The sequence below is a fragment of the Rosa chinensis genome, chromosome 6, assembly GCF_002994745.2.
Source record: "Rosa chinensis cultivar Old Blush chromosome 6, RchiOBHm-V2, whole genome shotgun sequence".
Classification (NCBI taxonomy): Eukaryota; Viridiplantae; Streptophyta; class Magnoliopsida; order Rosales; family Rosaceae; genus Rosa; species Rosa chinensis.
This window is the reverse complement of record NC_037093.1, coordinates 1,558,586-1,577,682: the sequence shown is the minus strand read 5'-3', so window position 1 is coordinate 1,577,682 and position 19,097 is coordinate 1,558,586. Positions and strand designations below refer to the sequence as shown.

Genomic DNA, 19,097 nt, shown 5'->3' with positions numbered 1-19,097 from the left:
GAAAAAAAAAGAAAAGAAAAGGAGTATATAAAGCTGCAGGTACTTTATATTCTAAATCTATTCTCTACTATGATGACAACATTTGGGTATTTATCTTTCATTACCAGCAACATTTATCTTTCCTACACACAGAGAAAAGGTGTAGGACTAAAAGCTTAAATCTTAAGTTTTATATGCTGCTCTTTATATTTTGTTATTTGTTTCAGTGACAACCCATCACATCTAATAGCAAATGAAGAACTCACTATCACAGAAGAGGCCTCAACAACATATGAACCAACAGATGGCATATCTGAAGAACTCATGTAGAATGATTCGTTCAAACTCAAAATGTAGAATATTTTGTAGAAAAATATTGAGAGTCCCAATGCTGGTATTGAGAGTCTATTGTACTTGGACCTTCATGTTATTGCACCTTTGATATTAATGTAATTTTGTATTCATCATCTATAGCCTCTGTTTTGAATGGTCAAATTACTAAGTTTCAAAGCAACCCAAATGAAAATCGCCAAAAGATAACAAAAGGATAAAATGATGGTTGTTTGCTAAGGCTGATATGCCTAATACTCAATAAGACGTGGACAAGCATAAGAAAGGTTTAGACAGATCTTTTGCACCGAAACTGCAGTCACGATAGTAATCATGATAACTAATATGCTGCTCATTGTAAACAAAATGTACATTAACAAAATTAGGTTGACCATAACTATTGGTTCAAAATTTAAAAATTCTTCGTTTATAGAATACAATTATTACTCTGTTTCAACCAAATGTTTCAAGCTCTATTTTGTCGACGTTTTTTCTGTGGGCATGTCATTTTTGTGTGTCCATAGTTCTTGCACCAACTACACTGTCTATATTTTTTTAATGCTTGTGGTCTTTTGGGTGCCTTTGGTCCTCACCTTGATTGGATCTTTTATAATTTTACTGCAGTGCTCTGGAGTAACAATTTTTTCTTTCTCCTGCTTCCACAAGTCTGATAGTATGGGCTCTAGTTTGGCAGGTTATTTACCGTCTCATATAATGATTTGGCATAATACAACCTGATAAAAGTATGGCAAGATGTGGAAACATTACACAAAAAGTTGGACGAAGCTACTATCAAAATCATTTCTGGCATCAAATAATCCATAAATCACATAGAATACATAGACAAACTTTATTAGTAAATTGAAAATACTAGGTGAATTCAAAACTACTTCATTACAAAGACCACTGATTCAAGCACTACCTCTAAGTCCAACAGCTTTTCCTCCAATTCCACTTGCTGCATCAGAAGGTATGGAAGTAGGCTATGTTGCTATAGCAGTAATCATAGAGTTTTATTCACCTGAGTTGTAGATTTGAGAGGAGGATACTGCATCTCCTAAAGCTAATGAGTACCGTGGACTTGTCAAAACTCAAACTCAAAATTGCATCTCCTAATACGATCAGAACATGTTAGAGTTTGAATTATTGTTCGTTTTATACACCCAAAACCCATATGAGAATCAAAGTCCAAAATCACACAAGACATGCAAAAGCTGTGAAATTGAGCAGCAGTGTCACGCCCCTGATTTTACACACATGAAAATCGATATATATATAACCCCATAATTATATATGCGTGAACGTCCAGTCATCAATACAAAATACCTGGAATCTTTTTCCCTTTATATACTAAAACGGAAACTTTTTCCAATAGCCATAACTTCCTCATACGAACTCCGATTTATGCGTTCCGCATGTCCACGAACTCGTATCGACGCGCTCTACGACTTTCGTGAAGGAAGTTTTTGGAGAATCTCAACGTATCAAAAGTCAACCTTGAAACCCCCCTAATTCCACACTTTACGAATAAAAATTCGTCCAAAACACTTCCGCTCCGTCCACGAGCCACGAAAACGTCCGATACCCACAATTTAAATTCCGGAAAATCCTCGGAAAGTAAATACGAATTTCTGGGGCATCACATTCTACCCCCCTTAAAGAAATTTCGTCCCGAAATTTAAACGTACCACTCCCACAGTACGTATAAATCATCCCCACATCCAATTCTCATTCCTCAACAACCTGTTCTCACCTCGCTGTACAATATCCTAGCTCAATAATGGATACAGGTACCCCACCTAGTATCACAACACTAGGAATCTTTACCACACCGCTCGGTGGCAACCCAATCATTTCATGGATCTCATCCTCGTACACTATCCAACAAAGACTCTGTGACTGCAGCACTACACACAGATCACACAAGAGTCCAGAATCCTGTTATCACAACAGTATCTGCATCATATCATCAATAATGCAAACCTTGCATTACAAGAATTGAAAATGAAACCTTCATTTCAACTCACCTCGAACCTATGCATCACAACTTAATAAGTGTCTACCCAACCTGGGAACACAAAATCAAGCTAAGGTCTGGCCCCACCTGACCCGCACACACATCAGCTTGAGGAAACCATGCAACCATGATTCCATCTAGCACTCCATAACCTTTCCATCTAAAGGAAAACATAAATCACCGCTGTGACAATGTTCTATTTGCTAACTTAACCATCAAGAAGCAAATCAAGTCTCATCTAGACAATAAAGGAAGAATACTCTCGGAATTCTCCTATAATTACATACTTATGAGTCTCCAGCAACCTCGACCGTTACTCCCATAAACTATCCTGGCAGACAGACAAGAACTCTGACTGACATCGTAACCACTCGTCCGGCCAAGGACGTGATTACCTATTTCCTGCCTTGATCACCGTCTGCGATCAGTCACCGTCTATGACTCAATAGATCACCATCTGTGATCAGTCACCATCTGTGATTCAATATATCACCATCTGTGATCAGTCACCTTCTGTGACTCAATATCTATCACCATCTGTGATCAGTCACCTTCTGTGACTCAATATATATCACCATCTGTGATCAGTCACCATCTGTGATTCAATATATCACCATCTGTGATCAGTCACCTTCTGTGACTCAATATCTATCACCATCTGTGATCAGTCACCTTCTGTGACTCAATATATATCACCATCTGTGATCAGTCACCATCTGTGACTCAATATATCACCATCTGTGATCAGTCACCATCTGTGACGCAATATATCACCATCTGTGATCAGTCACCATAACTTAGACACGATATACACATAGCTCACACTTACGGTCATCAATTCCCTAATCTTCCATATCGTGCCTACATAAGTCAACTGGTGACTACATCCTCATGCTTAGATTCTCAACTAGCGTTCCATTACACAAATTAAGCCAACAATCAATCAAATCAACCACACACTACGTCAGAAGATACAATTCTATCCCCTACGTAAACAAGAGTTAAATCTAAAGGTCCTCATTCCTCAAAAGACTATAACTCCTAGAAGCTACCTTAAGCTCCTACAACTTATTCACTGAGCCAACACTACCCTGAAGACTCACATTCCAACACTCATTGCATACCCAATGACTATATCAATACCGAAGAGCATCAGATGGGGATCCGCTGCAGACGGGCCATCACTCGAGGAGTATTGATTATCACCAAATATGCACCTTACGCTCTGATACCAAACTGTCACGCCCCTGATTTTACACACATGAAAATCGATATATATAACCCCATAATTATATATGCGTGAACGTCCAGTCATCAATACAAAATACCTGGAATCTTTTTCCCTTTATATACTAAAACGGAAACTTTTTCCAATAGCCATAACTTCCTCATACGAACTCCGATTTATGCGTTCCGCATGTCCACGAACTCGTATCGACGCGCTCTACGACTTTCGTGAAGGAAGTTTTTGGAGAATCTCAACGTATCAAAAGTCAACCTTGAAACCCCCCCTAATTCCACACTTTACGAATAAAAATTCGTCCAAAACACTTCCGCTCCGTCCACGAGCCACGAAAACGTCCGATACCCACAATTTAAATTCCGGAAAATCCTCGGAAAGTAAATACGAATTTCTGGGGCATCACAAGCAGAAACATGAACAATTGCATATAGACAAAGTGGAATACCGGAGATAATTCTTACCTCTTCAGCTGAAAACAAGTCCTCAATTAAATCCATCTGCCAACACCTCTCCTCCCCATCGATCAAGTCCTCAATAAATCCATCTTCCACCATTGAAACCCCCAAATTCCAATCCTCCTCCTCCTCCAGACTTGACATCTCCACATCACTGACACAAGTCGAGCCTCTGGAAGAAAAAGAAGAAAAACTAGTAGTGAGGTAACCTTGAGACAAAACCAATCCTTATGATGAGGAGAATGTGATGGTGAAGAGAAAAACCAGAAGGGAATATTGGTGAAGTAATGTGTCAGGGAGGGAACAAAACCCCAACGGATTGGACATTACTGGAATTGGAGTTAGAATTAGTCGGCTTCTGGCTCCAAGGATGACTAAGAGAGATTGAAAATTTTAGGGTTTGTGAATTCTGATTTAGGGGTTTTGGGGCTTATTCGATTAGATTTCTGTAAATTCAAAGACAAGAGAAACTAAGGATGGAGAGAATTGCAGTGGGGAAGTGATAGAGGAGAGATGTTCAGGTAGCCATGGATCTGATAAGCTAGAATTTCAACTATGGACCAAGAAGAAAGAAGGAAGAAGGAAGAAGGACACTGGAAGAGGCAGGCAAATAGAGAACTCCAATCCTCAGTTCTCTCTCTCTCGGAAAAAAAAATAATAATAAAAAATAAAAAAATAAAAAAAATAAATTGAACAACCATGTTCGATATTCCAACCCGACTTATTGTAAAACGTGGTAGTAAAGTTGTAATTAGTGTTAATATTTCACTATAACAAGTTTGAGAACCGTTTTACCAATAAAACAACGAATTGTGGTAAAAAGTGGTAATTTAGTTATAATAAGTGTTAATACTTCGTTATTACAAGTTTTCAGAACCACTTTACTAATAAAATAACGAGTGTGTTGCTATAATAGTAAAACTTTATATATTTAAGTAAATTTGCGGTAAGTCCTTTATGGTGTAATAAAGTTGTCTATCTTGTAACTACTGTCCTTTATGAGTTATTTACTTATTTAACGATGTTTTTTTCCTGATTTTACGACAATTGAGGTCCAAAGTAGTAACTAAGGTTGTATTTATGGTAATTCTTTAATATTACAAGTTTGAGAACCATTTGACCGATGAGACAACGAATTGTTGTAGAAGTAGTAATCAAGCTCTTATTTGTGGTAATTTTTTATATCACAAGTCTGAGACCCATTTTACTAATGTGACAACGAATTGTTGTCAAAGTGGTAAAACTTTATGTATATGTTGTAAATGAGGCGCGAGTCCTTAATTGTGTATTAGAGTTCTATATTTTGTAATTTAATACTTTTCTTGTGTAAATCTCATCATCCATGAGATAATTACTTTTTTGACAATGCATTTTACTATAAATTACAACAATTGAGGTATAACGTTGTAATTATGGTTGTTTTTATGATAATTACTTGAAATGTAATTCTATTTACAAAAAAAACGATCATTTTACCACTGCTACAACAAATGTTTCGTTTATAACTTTATATGGTAAATAATCATATTAGACCTAAAACTTTTCAAGTCCTTATTCTTGTAATCCAGTTGTTCTTTTTGTAACTAGAGTCCTTTCTTTTGTAAATTATATCATCGATGAGACATTTTACAACAAACAACCATATTGGACGTATTTAGTGATAATTATAGTTGTAATCAAAGTAATTACTACATTTATGATCTTCATTACAAGTGGATAACCTGTTGACCTGTATAACAGGTTTCACTAACTAATTTAATTTAATATATATTTATTAAAAAGTTGATGTATGACAAACATCAACACACCTTAGACTTCCCCTTCTATAAGATTTAACCGCTCCAGTGCCAATTACAAAACAGAAGTGCCTCGCCTTCAAAGAGAGAAATATATTCTGCTAATCACCCACGCTGAGCACGCAATTATGGTATATAAACGCCTAGTAGCACTTCTAAGAAGACTCATAGAAGCATCAATTGCCAGTCTAGACTAACCAACCTGCAAAAAATTAAGCAGTTACAATCTCCTTCCCCTTAGAATTAGAGATATCAAAACCTTTAGAAGAAAATTTGATATATTAGTTTAATATCTCTAACATTAATTATTAATATAATTGTATTCAGTGAGAGTATATAAGTTTTAAACATTGTGTATATGGCCATCGCATTCTTTTACACTAGCGTCCTCCGAATGCAGTTATTATTTTATTAACAAATTTGATTTAGAAAGTTTCGTTAAGATTCCTAACGTCACAAAATATTTATTCTAGAAAAAAATAGCCTGAAGAAGAAGATGATAATGTGCTGTCAACCCACTATTGATATTGAAGGAGAAATTGCAGATATGTTGGGATTGATATCCATGAGAAATGCAGATTTTTGGGATCGATATCCCTTATTCATTTCTGTATTATTGCATTGAATTTATGGCATGGGGAACTTCTATCCTCCGATACTTAATTCATTATGGACTCTCTCTTCTGGAACATAATATTGGGTCCCTAACTTAAACAAAGTCAAATATAAACGTGCACTTCCTTGCTCTTTCCAGATTATAATAGTTTGTTATTGTGCGTGAATTTTACAATAATAATTTCATTCCTAAAAATAAAGTAAGGAGGACTAGAATCATGATGAATCAGTGGGATTTGTAGAGTCATGAGTTGTTCCATAATGCAAAGAGATGGCTAAAAGAAACATATTCTACACTTGGCGTATCATTTTTGCAAAAGTCTATACATTAACATTATCGGTGCATGATTATATACGCCAAACACACACACACACACACACACACACACACACACACACAGATATATATATATATATATATATGTATATATAATACATAATAATAGATTAGAATTGAATATCTGGCATAAGATAATTAATTACCATATCGATACATGATCATCAAGTACATCAGTTGCATATATGTGTGTGTATTAGTCCGACGATATATTGCGGTGCACTTGCACTAATATAAATAAATGGTTAGATTGCATTAAATACATTTTTTGTTTATTAAAAATAAAGTTGATAATAAATATCAAGGGTTGAGATTATTTTATAAGGGTTGGGTCACTTGCACCGTCGGTGCATAGAATAATTTCCAATTAATGAATCAGTTATATCTAATTGTAGATATTACTTGTTCGTTGGTACTGAAAATATCTTTTATCTCTAACCAACTAGTTGAGAAAGTTTTGTATATCATCGTTTACTAGCTAGTAGTACAGATAGGGACCAGCTTTTAAGAACACTTAATTAAGCAATGAGTTGGAGTTGTAAACAACATTCAGAACTAGCCTATATCATCATTTATAAATGAGTAGGTAGTTCGTCCATCGATGTCAGCACGGGTACAGGCAACTGGCTTTTGGATTTATGGATGTAATTTGGACTTTGGACTTGTGAGGACAAAACCTAAGAAATTTATTTACTTTGGACTTTCAATGTTATGGCTATTCTTTTGTAGCTTTGTGTAGATGATCATAATGAACGAGCTCACTTGTTTCGATCAAATTAAAAAGTTATTGATCTGAACCGAAAAATTAGTGACCTCCAAACGTAAAATCTATTAACTCTAAATAACAATAAAAGCCACTGACCTAATTAAAAAAATACTAATAATTGGTTGATAATTAAGGAAAATTAAGTTCATTAGTTTTTCCACTATTCGAAACATATATAGGATATTCATGGCACGAATTGAATAAATGTTAGGGGCGACCCATTGCCATATATGTGTATTCTAATCATTCAATGAGCAGCCCATGTTGTAAGGATATAGCCTGATTCTGGAAGGTGGTATGTAAAAGATGAGAGAATGACCCGACAATTTATGTTTCCAAGTTACTCTACCAATATGAATGAAGGAGTGCCTCTAAATTCAATAGAAAAGTCGAAAACTAAAGAGGGTATATAGGCTAAATCCTCGGCATGTGAATGTGATGCAGGGTCTCTCATGTTAATTTTAAGATCAATCAAGACCAAAGATGATACACAATATCACATCCTTTTTGGAGCATGATAAAAGGAGACATCACTTGAATAACTTCATATGTTCTCTAATACAGCTAGTATATATAGAACTTGCATGCCTAGTGATCAACAATTACAAAACATCGATCTAAACTCAAGGCCGAGATCTTTCTATGTCGTTTTACCTAAAAAAAAATGGTCAGTAGCCCAAATTAAGGTCCTTGGGAAACCCTTAACACCACTGGGGTAATAAAAGTTGAAACACATAACAACTATGCTCTAAACGTAATGATCCTATTAAGTTATGCCCAAGTAGCCGAAATTGGCCAACCAAGTAAAGGAATGCTTGATTCCAAAGTCATTCAGTCCTCCTACGTACTGCAATGAATAATATCGGCATCTTGAGATCAAATTCAAAGGTTCTTGATTGATGTCGGTTACTTGAGTCTAAAGTCAACCAATTGAAGGATCTGGCTCCTCTAAAGTGAGAAGGGTGTGAATTTACATCAATTTCATTCTTCTTGGAGTCGATGTGTTTAGCAGTTGCGATTTTAGATCATTTTAATCATAAAGTTACTCAACTAAATGATCATCAGCTCTTTCACATATAATCATCCATCTTGAGATAACAAGTAATCTACTTTATTTGTGAGAAGTACATCAATATTGACGAAAGTTAGCAAGACTGTTAAACCTAATTAGCACCAAAATTACAAAGCATGTTTACCCGGTTTTATCATGTGTCTCGCACGCATTGCCTTGATTTGTGACATCTTCGAACTCGATCAATTATTTCTGATATGGAGAGCTAGCCAGCGGCAGAATATATGTACAGATCGGAAGAACAAATGTAACAGCTAGCCATGAATATTGTGACATGCAAGTACACATATGATCCTTCTGTTTATCCTGATATGGTACTTGCAGAGTAAATTCATTCTACTTGGGAAGAGTCTTCACATAGTCGAAGATATCATGCTTGCAGCCCTCCACATGGAAATGTTGACGGGGAATGAGCTTGACGTATAAGTAGAAAGCGAAGCAAGAAATAGTAGGCCCAACCCAAAAAACCCAGTGGCCAATCCAGAGGTGGCCCCCACGAACAAGTGCTGGGCCGAGGCATCTAACTGGGTTTATTCCAGGCCCAGCGTAGCCCTTCACAGCTGTTACAAAGGTCGAGATAAACACAAGAATGCCCACCACTATTCCGACAATAGAGAGGACCATAACCTTACCCATGGAGTGGGCTTGGCGGTGGTCGAAGGCCATCCATATCGACGCAAGGAGGGAAATAAATGTGCATATTATCTCGAGCCAAAGGGCCTGGCCTGTCCCGATCCTGACCGTGATGGGCCCTTGTGGGTCAGGAGAAACCACGGTTAGGGTGCAACCTCCAAGTGAGAATGTTTCTTCAAGGCTGCTGTTAATCACAGCCTTGAGTGCCAAGGCACCTAGAACTCCTCCCACGCATTGCATGAAAATGTACACGGCAGCTCGTGAGAAGGAAATGATGCCGACTAGTGCCGCGGAAAAGGTGATGACGGGGTTGATGTTGTTAGCCATGTCATCATACTCCCTTATTTCCCTCCTAGCTTTCCTACAGATCATTATGCTGATGTGGATCTCTCCATGAGGATTTACAGCCTGTTAATTTTTATTCTGTTGGAACGTTAGTTAGGATTGCTTTATGTTGACTACTATAAATACCTAGCTTGTAATAAAGAGTGGGACTCTCTCATTATTCTGAAATCACGTTCAGATATTTTCTAACTTTTCTCTCTCTTTCTCTCTCTCTTTCTGGTAAGCTCTCTCTTCTTCCTTCAGGTTCGTTAACTTTTACAGTCATGGATGCTATGTTATCATGGTATCAGAGCTTCGGCTCATGATCCTGTGGACTGTTGCTATGCTATCACAGTAGTTATATTTATTTCTTGCTTCCGCAATCGAAGTTTGTGAGATTTGTGTGAGATTGAACCCTAGATCTACTACTGTGGCTTCGTTTTCCCTCATGCATACTTTGAAGCTCTAGATCTGGAAATTTTTGGTCACTAAGTCTTATTATGTAGAGTTTTATCGAAGTTTGTGAGATTTGTATGAGATTGAACTCTAGATCTACTACTGTGGCTTCGTTTTCACTCATGCATACTTTGAAGCTCTAGTTCTGGAAATTTCTGGTTCATTAACTAAGTCTTCTTCTGCAGAGTTTTACGTGAAATTTATGTTTAAGCTTCACTAATAATCGAGGTGAGCTTTTATTGCTTCTCTGAAATCAAGGTTATTTGCTTCGTTTCAAGGTTACAGATCGTGATGACAATCTCTGGTGAGTACTCGCTCACTTGCATTAAGTTTGTTACAAGAATTTCAAGTAGCTTCACTGTGTGCTATTGTCCGAACAATTAGTCTTGGTTTATAATTGATTGATACCTGCATGAGTTCTGTGATTGACATAATTTGCAAGAGCTGTTGATAATCTACAAGTTCTAGTTAAGGGAGGAAGTGTGATTTTATAACATCTCGATGATATAACTTGGTGTGAGTATTGAAAGGAAAATTGTTATAATTACTATAACTTGTTGATTGTTGATAATTCTGAAGCAATGTCACAAGCTGAAATCAACTCCTTGTTGAGCATGATTACTGTTCGGTTGAATGAGAACAATTTTGTGAAGTGGAGCTTTCAATTCCAGTCTGTCCTTGAAGGAAATGATCTATTTGGCAACTTTGATGGGTCCTCTCCATGTCCACCTCGTTTTGTTCTTACTGATGAAGGGACTATGACAAATGAGATTACTAATGCATTCAAGGCCTGGAAGAAAACTGATAAGGCATTACTTGGCTTGCTAATGGCAACTTTGGATGAGGAGATCATGGAGATCATTGTTGGCAGTAAATCCTCACAAGATGCTTGGCATGCTCTACTAGAAAGGTTCTCTACCTGTTCTAGAGCCAATATTATTCAGCTCAAAACTGATCTGCAGACTATTAAGAAGGGTACTGATTCTGTGGATAAATACCTTCTGCGCATCAAACATGCAAGAGATCAATTAAGCTCAGTTGGAGTCAATCTTGCTGAGGAAGATATTGTTGTTGTGACTCTCAATGGCCTACCTGATGAATACTCCATGATTAAGACAGTCATTCGTGCAAGAGATACTCCAATTCCACTTAAAGATCTTAGAGCTCAACTCCTTGCTGCTGAGAGAGACATTGAAGGCCAACTTGTGCCTCAAGGATCTATGACTGCAATGGCAGCAAGAAACCACTCATACAGGCATACCAACACTACACAGTACTCAGGAAATGATGGTGGAAACAAGCATTCATCAAGTTCCTTTGGGAATGATAAAGGCAAGACTTCTTGGAGTGGAAATAATGTTGAGCCATCTGCATGGAGCAACAACAATGGCAAGTTTTCTCAACAGGATGGTCAAAGCAGTGCTTATAACAGGAGCTATGGTGGGATAGAGTGCCAAATTTGTAATAAGAAGGGACATTCTGCAAGTAACTGCTACCAAAACATGGAGTGTCACATTTGTCACAAGAAAGGGCATATTGCAAGTCGATGCTTCCAAAACCCTGCAAATACCAATAATGGTGAATACAGGAACAACAATGGTATTACTCCTGAGTGTCAAATTTTCAGTAAGAGAGGGCACACTGCTGTAAACTGCTTTTACAGAACAGATGTTCCTGCTGATCATCCTGCAAAGTCTATTATTTTGTGTCAAATCTGTGGACTTAAAGGCCATGCTGCTTTTGACTGTCATCATAGGAGTAATTACTCATTTCAAGGAGCTGAACCACCTGCCTCACTCACTGTAATGTCTGCTCATGCTAATTGCAACGGTGCAAGCTCATCCAATTCATAACATGGCAACTGTGGAGAGGTGTGGATTGGAGATACAGGAGCAACACATCACATGACTTCAGACCTGAGAAACCTCACCATTGCTCAACCATATGACTCCAACAATTCATTTACTTTTGGCAATGGACAAGGTCTGAGTATTAAACATATTGGTGCTGCAAAGCTTACTCCTGACAAGCATACCTTTTATCTGAATAATGTGCTTCATGTTCCTAGTCTGGCAGTCAATTTACTATCTTTTAACAGGTTATGCAGGGATAATCAATGCTTCATAACCTTGGATGAAACTAATATTTGTGTGCAGGACAAAGTGTCCAAAGCTCTTCTGTACAGAGGAAAGAGTAATGGTGAAGGTCTATTTCTGTTCAAAACTCCAAGGTTCAAACTTGTTCAGTCAACAACTTACTGTGGCTTCCTTGGTGCTACTGTTAAGTCTTCACTTTGGCATCACAGACTTGGTCATCCAGCTGATGATATTGCGTCTAAGATGTTGTCTCTGTCTCAAGTTCAGTTTAATAAAGATAGATCTACTCATATGTGTTCTCATTGTTTGAATGGAAAGATGCATAGATTGCCTTTTCAGGAGTCATTGTCAAAGTTTGTAACTCCCTTTCAGAAAGTTCACTCAGATCTTTGGGGTCATGCCCCATGTTTGTCTATTGAGGGTTTCAAATATTATGTTACCTTTATAGATGATTGTACAAAGTTTGTGTGGATTTATCCACTTATCAATAAATCAGACACTTTGTCTACTTTCATCAAGTTCTCCAATTTTATTTCTACACAATTCCATTATAATATACAGTCTCTGCAGACAGATGGTGGTGGTGAGTTTAACAGTAAAGCTTTCAAGAATTTCCTTGACCACAAAGGCATCCTGCACTTTCTTTCTTGTCCATACACACCTCAGCAGAATGGTGTTGCTGAGAGAAAAAATCGACATCTTGTTGAAACTTGTGTCACACTCATGATTGCAGCTAGGCTTCCTAAAATGTTCTGGTTTCATGCTGTTGCTCACTCTGGCTATCTCATTAACAGAATGCCATGTAAGTCCTTGAAAATGTCTTCCCCTTATATTGAGCTGTTTGGATCTGCACCTGATCTTAAGTTTCTCAGAATTTTTGGAACTGCTTGCTATCCATATCTTCGACCATATTCACAAGATAAGTTGGATCCTAGAACTGTTCAGTGTGTTTTTCTTGGATATGCCTTGGGATATAAGGGTGTGTTTTGCTATAACATTGAGAAAAATAAATTGTGGTGAGCAGACATGTTGTGCATGATCAAACCATTTTTCCATTCACCTAGTTCTTCTTCCAAACAGTGTCCTTCTTCTGGTACTTCCTTTCAATATTCCTCACCATCTATGTCCACATCTCAGTCCCATGTGTTGCCTGTCCTGCAGTCTAATCCATTACACATTGTGCTTCCCTTTGCGTCTTCTTCTCAGCCCTCAGCTGGTTCCCCACCTGTGGCTGTGGGGAGGGGGGGGGGGGGGATAATGAGATTGGTTCTAGTGGTGGTTCTACTGGTTCTACTGGTGGTTCTACTGCGTCTTCATTTTCATCTGGTTCCTCTTTTGGTTCTGCAAGGTCCTTTGATGATATTGTTGGTGTAAACAACGGACATAATAATGTTGATATGAGTCATGAAAGTGAAGAAGAGAATGGTGTGATGGTGTAGTCTAGTGAAGTTCACCCTGAAATTCCCAATGGTTATTTTCATGACACTTTAGATGGCCAAAGTATAAATGCCGGTTTAAATATTACTGATGATCTTCCACATGAGCTGCAATTTATTGAAGATACTGCTAGAGATTATAACAGTCATTCCATGTTAACAAGAGCAAAGAATGGTATCTTTAAGCAAAAGGCTTTTCCAGACTATTGTGCATACTCCTGTATAGTTCAGCATAATCCCCTAGATGAATTGCCCTACTTCTGTGGATTCACCTCTGTACTAGAAGTATGTGATCATGTTGAGCCTAAATACTTCAAAGCAACTGCTGGTATTCCAGAATGGGATTGTGCTATGGTTGAAGAAATACTTGCTCTTCAAAAGCAAGGCACATGGGATCTTGTACCTTTACCTGAAGGTAAGAACATTGTTGGTAGTAAATGGATTTACAAGATCAAGAAAAATCCAGATGGCAGTATCTCAAGGTATAAAGCAAGACTTGTTGCTCAGGGATATAGTGAAGAAAAAGGTTTAGACTATGATGAAACCTTTAGTCCAGTTGTGAGACACAGTACAGTAAGGTTGATTATTGCTCTTGCTGCAATAAACAGGTGGGAATTAAGACAGCTAGATGTCAAAAATGCATTTCTTCATGGTGATCTGAAAGAAGAAGTTTACATGTATCAGCCTCAAGGTTTCTCTGACTCTGCTCATCCTGACTATGTGTGTCACTTGAAAAAATCACTTTATGGTTTAAAACAAGCTCCTCGAGCTTGGAATGAAAAGTTTACGAACTTTCTTCCTTCACTTGGATTTGAATTCTCTCATTCAGACCCCAGCTTGTTTGTGAAAAGTACTAAGCATGGTGTTGTGGCCTTGTTGTTATATGTGGATGATATTATCATAACAGGCTTAGACAAGTTAGGTATTACATCTGTTATCACTTAATTGAGTGATGTCTTTGATATGAAGGATCTTGGTCCCTTGTCTCATTTTTTGGGCATTGAAATTAAGCATATGCAGAAAGAATTCTTCTTGTCTCAAGAAACTTATGCAAAAGAGCTTATTAAGAAAGCTGGTCTTGAAACTTGCAGGGATTGTAATACACCATGTTTACCTCATGCACAGTTGTTGAAAGATGAAGGTATACTGTTGGCAAATCCTACGCTCTATAGAAGCATTGTTGGAGCTCTTTAGTATCTTACCTTTACAAGGCCAGATATAGCCTATGCAGTGAACACAGTTTGTCAGTTCATGACTGCTCCTACTGATGTTCACTATGCTGCTGTGAAAAGGATACTGAGATATCTGCAAGGAACAATAAAGAATGGTCTTTTCTACAAGTATGGCTCATCTCCAACATATATTACTGCTTATTGTGATGCTGATTGGGCTGGAGAAATAAATCAAAGAAGGTCTACCACAGGTTTCATTGTCTACTTAGGATATTGTCCTATTTCATGGCAGTCTAAGAAGCAGGGATCTGTCTCAAGGAGTTCTACAGAAGCTGAATATAGATCCCTTGCCAATACTGCAGCTGACATATCTTGGATTAGACACATTCTTTGTGATCTTCATGTTCGTGTTTGTCACGCCCCTGATTTTACACACATGAAAATCGATATATATAATCCCATAATTATACATGCGTGAACGTTCAGTCATCAATACAAAATTCCTGAAATCTTTTTCCCTTTGACTTACACACATATTGATGCCCTGAACCCTCAAAGTTAATATACACTCGCTCCATAGAGTTATATATTACACAAGCATACGAATTAAATTGTCGACAACAAGATAAAACGTAAATGCTCCTCAGAGCTCACTACAACGGAAGTCCAAATAACGGTAAAGTCACAAAATTTGCTTCCTACCGTCTAGCTGCAAGTATGCAACCCCAACTTCAGCCCCGATTATCCTGACCTGCAGGATTAACCCCTACACCGTTTGAATGGTGCACCGGGTTGCCACACAACAAACCCGGTAAGTTTTTGCAAGCCCATATGAGTAACTCAAACCACACACAACTCACACGAATCACGAGAATAACTCACACGAATCACGTTTAAATCAATAAACAAAGCACGAGATAAACTCACTCAAATCACGAGATAAACTCACACATTTAAATCATAAACTCACTCAAATCACGAGATAAACTCACACGTTTAAATCAATAAACAAAACACGAGATAAACTCACTCAAATCACGAGATAAACTCACATGTTTAAATCAATAAACAAAGCACGAGATAAACTCACTCAAATCACGAGATAAACTCACACGTTTAAATCAATAAACAAACGCGGCGGACAGACTAGAGCTCTAACTGATCGTATTCACTAACCCGGCCAAAGGCGTGAACTCCCGATTTTCCCACCCACGATCCTCAACTCGTAAGTCTTTGGACCCGCGGTATAAATACCAAAACATTAAAGGAGTCATAGTGGACCCAAAATGTTACACGAATCTAAAATGAAAGATTCCCCGTAATTGATCCTTATCAATTACTCTCGGTAAAAACCCATATTTAAATAAACCACCCGCGAACTAAAATGTTCCTCAAATACACAAATCTCAACTCTTTTCAAAACAAATCGAAATCAACATTTCTACAATCATTTATTTTCCAAAAGCCACACCAAAAAACAATAAAAGCATCATTTCATGCATATTGTTTCAAAATCCACAAACCACCAAAACACATATATTTCACGTAAATATATATATATATACGTAGTCATCCGCTCAGGAATGCCTACTAATACCAACTATAGTTTGTAGTTAACTAAATAACTCTAAAAAGATAAAGGTAAGCCCGTTCATGAATGAACTACGTGAGATTACTCACCTCGAAATTCCCGCTGCGTCTTCACACCACTAGACTACTTACAGAATGCACTCTGTCAAGCACCTAAGAAAAGTACAGCCTTGATTCAGTCAATGAAACACAAGGAATAACGTTCGAAACCCTAAATCGAACCAAAATTCCCAAAGTGACGCCAATCGAGGCGAAACCACATCCGAGACCACCCAATGTCTCCAGAATACATCTACGATCTATGTGACCAAACCACAAGTCGATCGGACGCTCGAATCCTCACGGAACGAATAATTTCACCGACATGAAACGGCAAAAATCATAACAATTCCATACGAACTCCAAAATTTGCATATTATATATCGAAACGCTCGTATCAACAAGTAGAACATATATAATACCAAAAACAGTTCCTTAGGTGGCCTGAACACCGCCGGAACGCCTCCATAGACGGTGGCGCACCGCCACCGGCCAAAACTCAATATTTCACAAAACTCCCAACATCAAAGTTCTTCATCTAAGCATGCTTGTGAACTTTCATAACTGGCTCGAAGTCAGAAAACAAGCTTAAGGGATCGAAAACTACCTCACAAGTCGTAAACAGTAATCCCAACTGAGTTGAACCGATTTCCACGTAAACCGATCAAAACAAACACCATAGATCGATCAGGAAGGCTATTCTGAACTCAACCAAGGAAGCACGAAGCCACAAAGTCACTGGAGTTGTGTTTTCCGGCCGGGTCCGAAAACGCTAACTGTACTACCTTGCAGCGCCGCACACGGTGGATCTCGTCGCTAGAGAACACCACAGGGACGACCGGACGGAGGAGGCGAACCAGCTGACCAAGTTTCACGGCCAGAGACAGCCGCAGTTCGCCGGAAAAGCCGGGTCAGGTCAGTCGAAAAACTTCGACTCTGAAGGTGAGAACGAGAGAGAAGAGAGAGAAAAGGATTATTTCCAGAAATGGAAATATGGAAATGGAAATAGTAAGTTTTCGAAAATGGAAACTCCTATTTATAGAACTTTCCCAAAACTTCAAACGCTCATAACTTTCTCATACGAACTCCGATTTAAGCATTCCACATATCCACGAACTCGTATCGACGCGCTCTACAACTTTCGTGAAGGAAGTTTTTGGAGAATCCCAACACATCAAAAGTCAACCATGAGCCCCCCCTAAAGTCATACCTTTCAATTAATCAATTCGTCCGAAACACTTCCGCTCCGTCCACGTGCCACGAAACCGTCCAACAACCATAAATTAGATTCCGGAAATTCCTCGAAAAATAATTACGAATTTCCGGGGCATCACAGTGTTCCAGCTCCTCCACTACTCAAATGTGATAATTTGTCTGCTATAGCCTTGTGCTCAAATCCAGTGTTTCATTCAAGGATTAAACACCTGGATAATGACTTTCATTTTGTCAGAGAGCGTGTTCAAAGTCGTGATCTTCTGCTACAGTATGTTCCTACTTCACAGCAGACTGCAGATATGTTCACAAAAGGGCTACACAGTCCAGTATTCAAGGAGCATTGCACCAATCTCAGTGTGTTCTCCCCCACTGAAATTGAGGGGAGGTGTTAGCCATGTCATCATACTCCCTTATTTCCCTCCTAGCTTTCCTACAGATCATTATGCTGATGTGGATCTCTCCATGAGGATTTACAGCCTGTTAATTTTTAGTCTGTTGGAACGTTAGTTAGGATTGCTTTATGTTGACTACTATAAATACCTAGCTTGTAATAAAGAGTGGGACTCTCTCATTATTCTGAAATCATGTTCAGATCTTTTCTAGCTTTTCTCTCTCTCTTTCTGGTAAGCTCTCTCTTCTTCCTTCAGGTTCGATAACTTTTACAGTCATGGATGCTATGTTATCAGATGTGGCCTCCGGAAACCGGGTAGGTAGCAATTAGGAGAATCGCCGCGATGATTGCTACCAGGATTGACAATACAAGGTTTGGTGCTGAGATATTGGTCTCAATGGAGGAGATCATCTCGGGACCTCGAATTCGAGGCTAAATGCTAATTAATTGTTTATTTTGGTCGTGATTCAGTACTAACCTGTGGAGAAAATAACTCGCGCAAGCCCAAAACCTCACTCAAACTGGAGGGATTGGATTTCTTCCCTTCTTCAGTCTTCCAATGTTCTGACCTGCAAAATCGTTTCAAGAAGAAACCATGAGAGGAGTACAACATATTACTTAGTAATCAAATTTAAGTTTATATATAGAACCAAAGAATTAGAGGATACAAAATAGCAGCTGAGGGAGAATGTGCATGGTGCATGCTCACATTAATGGCATGGGGGAAGAGAAAGCATGAACTTTATCTTCCTCCATCGTTGGCCTGCTGATTTGAGCCATTTTCTCTTCTGTGGTTGAGTGAATTAAGCTGGAGTTTTCGAACGAGCATTACAGCTAGCTATATATAGAGTGAGCACGAAAGGAATGATTGAGCGAGTAGTAGACAATAATATCTGTTAGAAGCTCTTCAAGTCAACTCCATTGCTTTCAACTCGGGGCTGCCCTACTTATATTCATTATGTGATGGACACCCTTTTCTAATATCAAGGTGATCAATAACAATGTTCACACGGATTTTTCTGGTTTACAATAATTTAGAGGAAAAAAAAAGACAAAAATCTTGGGTTAGAACTTAGAAGTGTGTGAAGTTTTAGGTGGACTCATATCTAAGTAAATTTTGATACACACACATCAG

The 19,097-nt window shown here is 38.2% G+C and overlaps 1 protein-coding gene across 1 annotated transcript; it reads right to left on the bottom strand.

Moving 5' to 3' along the window:
* Positions 1–8,946: 8,946 nt before the first annotated feature.
* LOC112169602 (aquaporin AQPAe.a) lies at positions 8,947–18,718 on the bottom strand. Its single transcript, XM_024306655.1, has 4 exons — positions 18,672–18,718; positions 18,437–18,531; positions 18,260–18,381; positions 8,947–9,558 (listed from the first exon to the last, which is right to left on the bottom strand). Exons 1-4 carry the CDS (start codon positions 18,716–18,718, stop codon positions 8,947–8,949), a joined length of 876 nt encoding a protein of 291 aa, XP_024162423.1.
* Between the last annotated feature and the right edge of the window lie 379 nt (positions 18,719–19,097).

Coding starts and splice junctions, on each gene's coding strand:
- LOC112169602 (XM_024306655.1), bottom strand. CDS start 18,718: ATGGAGGAAGATAAAGTTCATGCTTTCTCTTCCCCCATGCCATTAAT. Junction 18,532..18,671: donor TCTTCCCCCATGCCATTAAT/GTGAGCATGCAC, acceptor ACGATTTTGCAG/GTCAGAACATTGGAAGACTG. Junction 18,382..18,436: donor GTTATTTTCTCCACAGGTTA/GTACTGAATCAC, acceptor CTCGAATTCGAG/GTCCCGAGATGATCTCCTCC.